This window comes from Eubalaena glacialis, chromosome 5 (assembly GCF_028564815.1).
Source record: "Eubalaena glacialis isolate mEubGla1 chromosome 5, mEubGla1.1.hap2.+ XY, whole genome shotgun sequence".
Lineage (NCBI taxonomy): Eukaryota > Metazoa > Chordata > Mammalia > Artiodactyla > Balaenidae > Eubalaena > Eubalaena glacialis.
Window position 1 is genome coordinate 78,896,002 of NC_083720.1, and position 12,882 is coordinate 78,908,883.

Below are 12,882 nucleotides of genomic sequence, written 5' to 3' on the forward strand. Positions count from 1 at the left end.
AATGTTCTAATTTCATTGTTTTACATATAGCTGTCCAGTTTTCCTAGCACCACTTATTGAAGAGACTGTCTTTTCTCCACTGTATATTCTTGCCTCCTTCGTAGATTAATTGACCATAGGTGCATGGGTTTATTTCTGGGCTTTCTATCCTGTTCCATTAATCTATATTTCTGTTTTTGTGCCAGTACCATACTGTTTTTATGACTGTAGCTTTGTAGTATAGTCTGAAGCCAGGGAGCCTGATTCCTCCAGCTCTGTTTTTCTTTCTCAGGATTGCTTTGGGGTCTTTTGAATTTCCATTACAAATTTTAAAATTTTTCGTTCTAGTTCTGTGAAAAATGCCATTGGTAATTTGATAGGGATTGCATTGAATCTGTAGATTGCCTTGGGTGGTATAGTCATTTTGATAATATTGATTCTTCCAGTCCAAGAACATGGTATATCTTTCCATCTGTTTGTGTCATTTTTGATTTCTTTCATCAGTGTCGTATAGTTTTCAGACTACAGGTCTTTTGCCTTCTTAGGCAGGTTTATTCCTAGGTATCTTATTCTTTTTGATGCGATGGTTATTGGGGTTGTTTCCTTAATTTCTCTTTCTGATCTTTTGTTGTTAGTGTATAGAAAAGAGATTTCTGTGTATTAATTTTGTATCCTGCAACTATACTGAATTCATTCATGAGCTGTAGTAGTTTTCTGGTAGCATCTTCAGGATTTTCTGTGTATAGTATCATGTCATCTGCAAACAGTGACAGCTTTACTTCTTTTCCGATTTGGATTCCTTTTCTTTCTTTTTCTTTTCTGATTGCCAATGGCTAGGACTTCCAGAACTATGTTGAATAAAAGTGGTGAGAGTGGACATCCTTGTCTTGTTCCCGATCTTAGAGGAAATGCTTTCAGCTTTTTACTGTTGAGTACGATGCGAGCTGTGGGTTTGTCATATATGATCTTTATTATGTTGAGGTAGGTTCCCTCTATGCCCACTTTCTGGAGATTTTTTGTCATAAATGGGTGTTGAATTTTGTCAAAAGCTTTTTCTGCATCTATCGAGTTGACCATACGGTTTTTATTCTTCAGTTTGTTAATGTGGTGTATCACACTGATTGATTTGCGGATATTGAAAAATCCTTGCATCCCTGGGATAAATACCATTTGATCATGGTGTGTGATCCTTTTTTTGTGGTATCTTTGTCTGGTTTTGGTATCAGGATGATGGTGGCCTCATAGAATGAGTTTAGGAATGTTCCTTCCTCTGCAATTTTTTGGAATAGTTTCAGAAGGATAGGTGTTAATTCTCTCAATGTTTGATAGAATTTGCCCGTGAAGCCATCTGGTCCTGGACTTTTGTTCGAAGTTTTTAAATCACAGTTTCAATTTCAGTACTTGTGATTGGTCTGTTCATATTTTCTGTTCTTTCCTGGTTCAGTCTTGGGAGATTGTACTTTTCCAAGAATTTGTCCATTTCTTCTAGGTTGTCCATTTTATTGGCATATAGTTGTTTATAGTAGCCTCTTATGATCCTTTGTATTTCTGTGGTGTCAATTGTAACTTCTATTTCATTTCTGATTTTGTTGATTTGAGCCCTCCCTTTTTTTCTTGATGAGTGTAGCTAAAGGTTTATCAATTTTGATTATCAATACTTGATACTCTAAATCTTTATGGTCTCATCAAAAATAGTTTCAGCAGCAGCAACTAAATAAGATTGTTTATATTAAAAACTTGCTTATATCAAACATTGAGCCATCAGAGTAGTTGTCTCACAGATTGCTATTCCAGGAGGAGTAGACTTTGACAGTTACCATGGTGAAAACACTTGAGGCAGATATGATTAAATAAAATTGATTTAAAAGAAAGGGGTAATTTTTCTTTGTTTCTCATATGGTGCTTTAATGTTTTCTCTTAAATGCACTGCAGGTATCAACTCAATTGTGGCTATTGCATCATACACTGGATATAATCAAGAAGACTCTGTCATCATGAATCGTTCAGCTGTAGACCGAGGCTTTTTCAGGTCAGCTATTTATAAAAGTTGTCAAAATACACATATGTTGGAAATATTAATATTTTATTTTTAAAAAGTTCTTTAAAAATAGGTGCGAATTGTGTGTTTCCAAACTTTTGGGGGTTTTGAATGTCAGTCTGGAAGAAATTTTGATCTGACAGCAGAGAAATTTTTCTGTTAGGTTATTTAATCTTCTGCCTCTATTCATGAAACTTTGTGGATATCTGCCAGGCACATGTTGTTGTATGGTTTCCTATATAGGGGTTAGTGTGGTAAAATCAGTGCCCTACTCCAGAAAGCAGAAGGCCTGCGTGATGGTCACGAACAACTGAAGACACTGCTTCTTGTATCTGAGGATTTTCAGTTGCTAATATTTTGAGCCCCCCTTTATTTGTAAGCAAATAAATGTTTGTGTTTAGATAATATAGAAATGTCTAAAGTAAAAATAAACCTAGAGTTTTAGGACCCATGAATATTGGGTTGGCTAAAAAGTTCGTTTGGGTTTTTCTGTAAGATGTTATGGAAAAACCTGAATGAACTTTTTGGCCAACCCAATAACTGCTGTTAAAATTATAGTATATTTTCTTTTTCAATCTTATTTTCTATTATTCTTCAGTTTGATTATTTTATTGTCAAACATTAATCTCAAATCCATGTTATGTGAAAGTTGGTTAAAAAACTGGGAGTTAAGAAGAGAGGATGGATTTTTTTTTTTCTGTATAGTTTTCAGAGGATAGGCACTAAGACCAGAGGTGTATGTTATAGCTTAATATCATAAACTTCTCACTAGAAATATTGGGACAGATCCTGGGTGACCATCTCTGAGGGTTATTATGGGAGGGATCCTTATTTTGGGTAGGAGGTTGGACTCAGTGACATTAGTCCTTCCTGGTCTCACATATAATTCCAGCTGTGTTAAGGTTATGGGTCAAATGCTACATGTGTGGCCTGTGTAATAGCTCTTTAAGACTTAACTTTGACCCTTAATACAGTTAACTCTTGTCCCAGATTCATGGTTTAAATTGCCATGGTTTAAATTACCACATGTCAATTAAGTAAAATTTATTGGTATGTTCTAAGCCCTATTATTAAAGGAAAATAGAAGTTAACTTTAGAACCATGTGTTTTTAGGTCTGTTTTCTATCGATCATACAAAGAACAGGAGTCTAAAAAAGGGTTTGATCAAGAAGAAGTTTTTGAGAAGCCTACACGTGAAACTTGCCAGGGTAAGCAATACTGACATTGAAATTATGGAATTCAAAGTTAGCTTACCATGGTTTTCCTGATTAATTTTTTGGGTTTTGCCCGCCCCCCTTTCTTTTTGCCATGTGGGAGTATGTTTTCTTATTATTCTTAGAGCTTATATTAAGGAAATAGGTATATTTGCCAGAAGTATTTGCACCTAGGAGTGGGCTTGCTATAGTCCTTCCATTCTGCTAGGTCTTGCATTGAGGAGGGGATTTAGGAAATCAGAGAGGTCATGTAATTTCATGGGACACACCTCAGCCCCATTCTCACTTGTACTGTGTCCTGTCCCTCAGTTTATCTATTTGCATGGGAACTTCCTCTCCTCTTCACATTGTGGTGTGACCATAGTGTTTGTCTAGCCACAATATTTGTATGTATTTAACAAATAACTAATGAGAGGATACCTAGAACTTTCTGTTTCTTCTGGAAAACTCAAAACTTACTTTCTAGTTATTATTTTTACAGACACTTAAAAGCTGTATAAAGTGGGATGGATGGGATATCTCAGGGAAAAGGGTTATCTCTCCTACAGTTTTGGCTTTTAATAGTATTGCATGAAGTAAAATTTTTTTTTTTCCTTAGGTATCTTCCTATTACTCCATTTCCTGTGGGTGGTTCTCTGTGGTAGTGAATTGATGTTCAGTGGAGTTAAGATTATAGAAGATTAAATTCAAACTTTCTGTTGGAGATTGTATGTAGAGGACATAGATACTCTTCCTTATGCAATATAGAGATCAGAAGATGGCAACACACTTATCCAAAGTCACTTAGCAAATGGAGAATCTGAATCAGTCCAATGCTTTTTTACCGAGTTCAGAATAGTTTGTAGTATTTGGAATAAGGGCACATTACTACACGTGTTAGAGAGTCCTATGAACTTCTCTCTGACTTGAAACTGATTTATATATTTGGTTTTTAATCTTTTTGGGAGGGGGATTATGGGACATTTTAAATACTTTTCTTTATGGTATTACCATTTCAGAAAATTCTGTCTCTTCTCAGGTATGAGGCATGCTATTTATGACAAGCTGGATGATGATGGTTTGATAGCTCCTGGGGTTCGTGTATCAGGAGATGATGTTATTATAGGCAAAACAGTCACGTTGCCTGAAAATGAAGATGAATTGGAGGGCACTAATAGACGCTATACTAAGAGAGACTGTAGCACTTTTCTCAGGACTAGTGAGACGGGCATTGTGGATCAGGTTATGGTAACTCTCAACCAAGAAGGATATAAATTTTGTAAAATAAGGGTGAGTATAGCTTTGTCATATTGCTATTTATAGAAAGTAAACCAGAATGACTTAACTAACCTATTTTTGTGTGAATTCAGGTACGCTCTGTTAGAATTCCACAGATTGGAGACAAATTTGCTAGTCGACATGGTCAAAAGGGTACTTGTGGTATTCAATATAGACAAGAGGTAGGTATCTTTTATCACCTCTAACCCAAAGTTTTGTTGAACATTTTATTAAATCAAAATGTTCTTTAACTTAAGAGCCCAGAGGCAGTAAAGGCTTGACTTTTAATTTTAGTGGGTTTTTTAAAGATTTTATTTATTTATTTATTTATGGCTGCATTGGGTCTTCGTTGCTGTGTGCGGGCTTTCTCTAGTTGTGGTGAGCGGGGGCTGCTCTTCATTGTGGTGCATGGGCTCTAGGCACGCAGGCTTCAGTAGTTGTGGCTCGTGGGCTCAGTAGTTGTGGCTCATGGGCTCTAGAGCGCAGGCTCAGTAGTTGTGGTGCATGGGCTTAGTTGCTCCACGGCATGTGGGATCTTCCCGGACCAGGGCTCGAACCCTTGTCCCCTGCATTGGCAGGCGGATTCTTAACCACTGCGCCATCAGGGAAGCCCTAATTTTAGTGTTGAATAAGTAGGTGAACACATTACGTTGAACAGAATTTAGCACATAGAAAAGTTTAGATGAGCGGGAGTTAGTTCTAGTTCTCTAGCTAAGAGATTTAAGTTTTTTTAAGTGTCTTTAAAAAAATTCCTTTATAGGATATGCCTTTCACCTGCGAAGGTATCACCCCCGATATCATCATAAATCCCCATGCCATTCCCTCTCGTATGACTATTGGTCACTTGATTGAATGTCTTCAAGGGAAGGTAAGAGATTTTCTTTAAAAATATAGGTTCCAAATTGATGTTTCTTCCGAAACGTTAGGTCATTTCTTTCATTTGAGCCAGGGTACTTTGGAAAAAGCCAATATGAAACTTAACTTTCCTGCTTTTAAATTGGTTTGATTATGTCTCTTTTTTTGCCAAACTTTGCAAAGTTATGACTGAGAAGTTTTGCAAAATTTATTACTACATCCAGTCTTTACTTGTATATATGGTTATTCTTTTGACTGGTTCTTTTCTATAAATGGTGGTTGGTTCAGTGTGAACCTAATGGTTTTATAGCTATACTATTAGCTATGCATGCATCTTTCAGTGGAGGTTTTTCTATTTTTAAGTATCTTATTAAGGCAGAGTGGCTACAGCTTAACACATGGGATGGCTTGGTTTTAGGGCATTAAAATGTCATTTTCCTTGAGTCGTAGGAAGTACTTGGGAGTCTCATTCTTTTTGTATCTGGTCTCACAGAGAGTTTCCTACTTGAAGGCTTATAATTGAGTTGTTTTTATTTTTTAGGTAAATTAGTTTGTTATATTTTATGTAAGATGCTAATAAAATGAACCTTACTATATTACAGCTTTCCATTACATAGATACTTGTTAATCCTTAATCTTAAGTTCAAAATCTTCCTTTCCAGAAAGGATTTTTTTTTTTTATTGAATATATTTGTATTGATATAGACTTCTAAAGGGAGACAGAAGGAAGCAGCCTTTTAGAGATGACTTTTCTTTTTAAAGGTATCAGCTAACAAGGGTGAAATTGGTGATGCCACTCCATTCAATGATGCTGTTAATGTACAGAAGATTTCTAATCTTTTATCTGATTATGGCTACCATCTCAGAGGAAATGAGGTGTGTTTGCTCTTACATTGGTAATTTGTTATGAGTATTCTTTTTTGTTATGTGTGTAATTTCATTTTTTAAAAAATTAAATTTTTCATTAAAGTATACCACATACTTCAAATTACATGCAAAACCGTAAATGTACATACAGGTTGATGAATTTTCACAAAGTGAACACAGCTGTGTGACTGGCACCCAGGGCTTGAAAATTACCAGAACCCTTTTATGCCTAGATGCCCCCGTTGTGTCCCCTTCCAGTCACTACTGTCATACCCCCACCCCAAGGTGACTACTCTCTTTACACTATAGTTTTCTCTGTTTTGATTTTTATAGAAATGGAATTATATAGTATATGCACATATATTCTTTGAACTTGTTTAATACTTTTAAGTCTGTGCTTCAAAATCTGTCTGTTTCAGGTCCTATACAATGGATTCACTGGTCGAAAAATCACATCACAAATTTTTATTGGCCCCACTTACTATCAGCGTTTGAAGCACATGGTGGATGATAAGATTCATTCTCGTGCTCGGGGACCTATTCAGATCCTTAATAGACAGCCCATGGAGGGTAGATCTCGGTAAGAGAGCTGCATCATCATCATTGTTATATAAAGCAGTGGTTCTCAAATTTCTTGATTCCAGGACCCCAAAGGCTTTTGTCTGGGAGTTGTATCTTTTTTTGTTGTTGCACTGGGTCTTAGTTGCAGTAGGCAGGCTCCTTAGTTGTGGCACGTGGGCTCCTTAGTTGTGGGATCTAGTTCCCTGGCCAGATATTGGACCTGGGCCCCCTGCATTGGGAGCACAGAGTCTTAACCACTGCGCCACCAGGGAAGTCCCTGTATCTTTTGATATTTATCCCGTTAGAAATTAAAACTGAGAAAGGTTTAAAATATTTATTACTTTATTTAAAAAATAACAGTAACAAATCCATTACACATTAACATAAGTAACCTTTTAAGTGAAAAATATTTTCCAAATAAATTTAGTGATGAGTGACATTGGTTTACCTTTTTGCAAATCTTTTTTAATGAACTGGTTTGTGAGAAGACAGCTGGATTATTGTGTCTGCTTCTGCATTCATCCCATTGTAGGATTTTATTTTTTATAATTAAGTATTAATTAAGTATTGCTATATGAGGAAAATCTGACCTCACACAGATTTGTGGTTGGAAAGGGAAGAATATTTTAATAATTTTCAGGTGATTGTGAATTTTTTTTCTTTTGATGCTACACCAAAACAAGTTGTCCTTTTTTTTTTTTTTTAAATAAATTTATTTATTTTTGGCTGCATTGGGTCTTAGTTGCTGCGTGCGGGCTTTCTCTAGTTGCTCCGAGCGGGGGCTACTCTTTGTTGTGGTGTGCGGGCTTCTCATTGCAGTGGCTTATTGCATAGCACGGGCTCTAGGCAAGTGGGCTCAGTAGTTGTGGTGCACAGGTTTAGTTGGTCCGCGGCATGTGGGATCTTCCCAGACCAGGGCTCGAACTCGTGTCCCCTGCATTGGTAGGTGGATTCTTAACTACTGTGCCACCAGGGAAGTCCAAGTTGTCCTTTCCTTTTTTTTTTTTAATTTTATTTATTTATTTATTTATTTATGGCTGTGTTGGGTCTTCGTTTCTGTGCGAGGGCTTTCTCTAGTTGCGGCAAGTGGGGGCCACTCTTCATTGCGGTGCGCGGGCCTCTCACTATCGTGGCCTCTCTTGTTGCGGAGCACAGGCTCCAGACACGCAGGCTCAGTAATTGTGGCTCACGGGCCTAGTTTGCTCCACGGCATGTGGGATCTTCCCAGACCAGGGCTCGAACCCGTGTCTCCTGCATTGGCAGGCAGATTCTCAACCACTGTGCCACCAGGGAAGCCCCAAGTTGTCCTTTCTTAAAGGTTACTTGTGATGTAGAATTTGAAACCACTTAAGTGAATCTTTTATTATATTAAAATCCATTGGCCTTACACTTTGAATGTATCTTTTATACTTATGTAATTTTATAGTATCATATTTGGTCATTTGGAAAATATTTTCACTTAGCAGTGAAAGCGCTGAGTCCTAACCACTGGACTGCCAAGGAATTCTCTCTCACAGTCTGGATTTTTGTTGATTGCATTCCTGGGCTCTGTGTTCCTATTTTTCTTGTAAATAGCTAATCAGATCTAGAGCCTTGATGAGGTGAAGGGTTTGTGTTCTTTCATAGTAATACTTCAAAGGCAGTGCTGTATACTTTCAATATCTGGTTGTCTCTTTTATGACTTTAGCAGCTATTAATGATCATTACGTAAAACCTTTAATTATTTAAAGGTTTGCAAACTGATGAGATTCTAATTTATCATTCCTTCATTTATTAGCTGGAATACTTTCATAGAGAGAAACTTTGTTTCCTCAGCTGCTAACCTGCTGACATGGTTCATATTACTAAAAGGCAAAATAAATGCTTCTTTCCTTTTATTTACCAATTTTCAAAATGACGCGTTGGTTGCCTAGAATCCTCCAAAGCTGACCAAATGTTTTGTTTTTGGTAATATCATTAGAAGCTCATTGATCCTATGTATTTAAGAACATTAAGGAAGCCATCACCATCCACTTGCCTGGCCATCAGAACAATGCATTTCACTTACATGCTGGGGAAACCTGTGACTAGTCACCTGTTCTTTCCATCACTTTTGCCAACATGCATTTATCATTTCAGGTTTGATTGCCTGGGAGTCTCATTCATGAAGAAGCTGCTTTATTTAGATTGACTTTTTTATTATTCATTTTTTAGTATAGAGGTGAATTCTAGTAAGTTAAATGATAGTCTGATGAGATTTTATTTTGTACTTCATTGTATTTTATTTGGAAAAGTATATGCTATACTTGAGAATCTTATGTGTTTACTCTGTTTGGGGACCTTCTAATGCACGCCAAATAGTTGGTAGACTTCTCAACCTCCCCACCATGTAGAGAGAATGCAAGAGTAGAAAAATCGGAGTCTAGTTCTCTTTCTTTCTGATATTCTTTATTCTTGCCATTAGTCAAAGTGGTGTTGATAACAGAAAATCAGTACAAAATAGTCTGTTGTTTTTTCCATGACAGTGATGGTGGCCTGCGTTTTGGAGAAATGGAACGAGATTGTCAGATTGCCCACGGAGCAGCGCAGTTTTTAAGGGAAAGATTGTTTGAGGCATCAGATCCATATCAGGTTCATGTTTGCAATCTTTGTGGAATAATGGCGATCGCTAACACCAGGACCCATACATATGAATGCAGGGGCTGCCGAAATAAAACCCAGGTATGTACAGACCTTACTGACAGTTGATATGTGTTCAGGATATAACCATGTTGGCCTAATCATCCAGGCAGATTTAGTGTGGTGGAACAGATTGGCATTTTCACAATTTTGATAGCATGCTTCTTTAAGATTCCTAGTTTTAAATGAGGAAAAAGGTAACAATTCTGTTTTTCTAAAAACTAGTTTAAGTTTTAGTGTGGTAATTTCTCTAAGCTAAGCTGTTAATCTTTTGGAAATAATAAGGCCTTGTACAAAGAATTTTAAACAATGAGTTTTGTTAAACCTTTTAATTGAGAAGGGTGAATATAAATTATATCTGGCAGAAAGGGCAGAATACCAAAGCCTTTTAGGAGAAGAGCCACCAAAGGCCAAGATAGGATGAGTGTTATCAGCCTCATTTGTTCATCACCTCCAGGACCAAGTCTTTAGCTTTTTCTGGGGTGGTGAAGTGGGGTCACTTCAATACAGCTTTGCTAATTACCTTTTTTTTTTTTTTTTCCTCTCTCTCTCCCCCAGATCTCTTTGGTGCGAATGCCTTATGCATGCAAACTGTTGTTTCAGGAACTCATGTCTATGAGTATTGCACCTCGAATGATGAGTGTTTAGCTCTTTTAAAAATCTTGTGTCTTGTTTCTATGGTATAGCTTTTTAAAAAATTTTAAAACAAAAATGCACTATGAGAAAAAGCATTTTATTTGTTTTGTTTAATGATATGCATGCTTTTCTTCTGTAAATAGACAAATTTTTGTAGACAGTCTTGATGTGTTATCTTTATTTTGTATTTCATGGTGTAAAACCAGTGAATATAACTAAAGTGTTTGTTAGTGGACTGGATGAAAAGAAACTGGTTATTAGGCAAGAACAGGGGTTGTAGTTACCCATGACTACTTTTAGCTATGCAGATTAATATATTCTGCAGGTTTACAGCTCAGCACCTTCACCTGTTTAAAAAGAAAAGAGAAAAATTAGTTACATATATGGACATGGTTGACTTTCTAATTTTGAGGTAGTTTAGTGTTTCCAAATAAATGAAGATGTTAAAATGTGGGGATAAAGGATGTGTGAGTAATTATAAATGATATGGTGGTGAGTGCTTTTTGGAATTTGAGCCATATGATTTTAGATGTGGAAGGTGATCTTGTTGTACTTGTCTATCTGTAAGTGACAGACCTTACTATAGACCTGGGAGAAGCATGTTTCACAGATGAGCAAGGTGAGATCCAGAGAGGCCAGGGAACTTCCCTTTGTCATCCAGTTCTCATTCAGAATTTAAAGTGAAATAATTAGTGGCAGAGCTGATACTCAAACACATGACTCTTAGCTACTGCTGTTTGTTTCATCACTTGACTTTACACATCTTGGCTGAAGAGAATCTGACCAAACACATCTTTACTTGATATTTCTTCCTTTCGTACCACAGCTGAGTGATCCACACAGTGGAATGGTTTTGACAAATGCTGACAGTAAATTTCGTTATTTTTGGCTTAAGGAAAAACCAATTCAGACATCAGTCTAATAGAACTATATAAATGTAAAGTAGCGTTACTCTCATACCGCCAGGGTGGATGCTTAAGAGGAAGCTTTTGACAGTGATAGTGGATAGAGGCAGAACAGAATTGAGTACTTGCCAATATACTCTTTCTGGTTTTTTCTTACAAAAGCTCAAAGTGAAGGACCAGAATTGTCTACAATCATTTCCTTTTAAATGGGAATTTACTATAATAGTCACAACACCAAGGAAAATGCTGTGAAGATAGAAGGTTATGGGAAATATAAACCATTCCAATCAGGTTTGACTCTTATGTGTAAGATAAAGTGAAAGCATCTGAGTCATAATAATAGCATCATAATAATAGCATTCCATCAACCACTGAATGCTCTTTTGGAGCCAGGCACTCTGCATTTTGATTACATACTTAATGCCCTTCCCTTGTGGATTCCTAACATCACAGAATTTCATTAAGAGTTATGTCTGATACTTTCATACTTGGTTCTGTCCTTTATTAAACAAAAGCACTAGTCATTTTTAAATGGTTATGAGATTTATTACCTACCTTTTTTCACTGGTATTTCATGTAAGGCATCAACCACTGTAATTTTTGCTGATGCCGAAGCCTGTCCTTGGGAATTGGATGCGTGGCACTCATATTCTCCGGCATCTTCCTTACTAAGAGGAGATACCTATGAAAGAAAAAGGATCTTTAGTTTCTCTATGGCAGTGAACTTTTTTCCTGTGGCTTCAATTAGGTCATTATTTCATAAGTTTCCTAACATGACCAGGGGTTTCATAGCAAAGTATTTCTACTGCTAGAAACAGTGCAAGTCTTGTGTTAGGAGTAATTATATAGCTATCATATTTGGTCTGCCAGGAGGATTCCTACTATGAGGTAAAGTTGTCATGGACAACTTTAGGTCACAGTGCATAGGTTAGAAACAGGATAGGTGCACATATCCTTGTTTGAGGGAGACCTTGGTGTAGGGTATGTGATCTAAGTACTATCCATGCATGTCCATGGCTATCAGAGGTCAAGTAAAATAATCAATAATTGATTAAAATAATGCTTGGGTCATTAGTTCCCTTTGAGGATTTTGCTTTGAACTCTTAGGGAAAAAAAAAGGTGGTTCTCACTTATTTTTTGGTGGTTTCCAAAACATCCTAATAAACCCCAGCTGTTTGTTTTTTTTTAGTTTCCTTTGAAAGAGAAACAGCTCGTGGTAAGGCTGGTCTAAAGAGATGTGGAATGGCAGGCGAATACTTTGAGCCTGGCAGTACATCAGGCACCTTTGGTTTGCTGTGTCTGTTCCTAAGAGTGAAATCCTTGCTAGCTCTTGGTACTCACCAGCACCCAGCCAGTTACTTCATGCTTTTCTGGGCCACCCCGGGTCTGAATGGCCAGGTTGTCTCGGTCACCAGGCAAGAGTTCTGTTCTTTGAACTCCATAGTGACCCCTTTTAACCTGCAAAAAAAAAGGCAGGGGGGGCGGATATAGTCTGAGTTCTCTGCACTGAATCATCAGCTTGGAAGTGGTCAACATTCCTAGAATTGCACAGGGTATATACATCAGACTTTCTAACTGGATTAAACCCAGCAATTTCCATATTACCCTTTCCTGAATACTTATGTAAAATATACATTCTTTTTTTTTACTTCTTCCTGTCAGTTTCCCTCTAAGTGTGTATATTTTGAATTAATGTATTTTTCTGCATGTTTGGGGAATACAGACTGTCACACTTTCCTGCCACTGGCTACCATCATTAACGCATGCCCTTGTAAATTCTGCTTCTCAGTGTTGGGTCTTGTTTGCCATATGCCATTTTGATAAACTGTCACCGAGTCCTAGGTTTGATACTTGGGACCTTGTGTAAGCGCTCAACTCTTGGGACTCTTCCTGCAACAGCCTCATCAATGGA

General features: G+C 37.1%; 2 protein-coding genes across 2 annotated transcripts in view; one reads left to right on the top strand and one right to left on the bottom strand.

Moving 5' to 3' along the window:
* POLR2B (RNA polymerase II subunit B) overlaps positions 1 to 10,189 on the top strand; it is a 45,483-nt gene extending 35,294 nt beyond the window's left edge. Inside the window, exons 17-25 of the mRNA XM_061192339.1 lie at positions 1,912 to 2,008; positions 3,131 to 3,225; positions 4,250 to 4,500; positions 4,581 to 4,670; positions 5,249 to 5,356; positions 6,106 to 6,219; positions 6,630 to 6,790; positions 9,276 to 9,471; positions 9,988 to 10,189. Of these exons, the coding sequence (XP_061048322.1) occupies positions 1,912 to 2,008; positions 3,131 to 3,225; positions 4,250 to 4,500; positions 4,581 to 4,670; positions 5,249 to 5,356; positions 6,106 to 6,219; positions 6,630 to 6,790; positions 9,276 to 9,471; positions 9,988 to 10,077 (1,202 nt within the window). The 3' untranslated portion in view covers positions 10,078 to 10,189. The remainder of the gene's footprint in view (positions 1 to 1,911; positions 2,009 to 3,130; positions 3,226 to 4,249; positions 4,501 to 4,580; positions 4,671 to 5,248; positions 5,357 to 6,105; positions 6,220 to 6,629; positions 6,791 to 9,275; positions 9,472 to 9,987) is intronic.
* IGFBP7 (insulin like growth factor binding protein 7) overlaps positions 10,142 to 12,882 on the bottom strand; it is a 75,222-nt gene continuing 72,481 nt past the window's right edge. The window contains exons 3-5 of the mRNA XM_061192338.1: positions 12,312 to 12,428; positions 11,526 to 11,652; positions 10,142 to 10,412 (exon numbers count right to left, since the gene is read on the bottom strand). Coding sequence (XP_061048321.1) covers positions 10,393 to 10,412; positions 11,526 to 11,652; positions 12,312 to 12,428 — 264 coding nt within the window. The 3' untranslated portion in view covers positions 10,142 to 10,392. The remainder of the gene's footprint in view (positions 10,413 to 11,525; positions 11,653 to 12,311; positions 12,429 to 12,882) is intronic.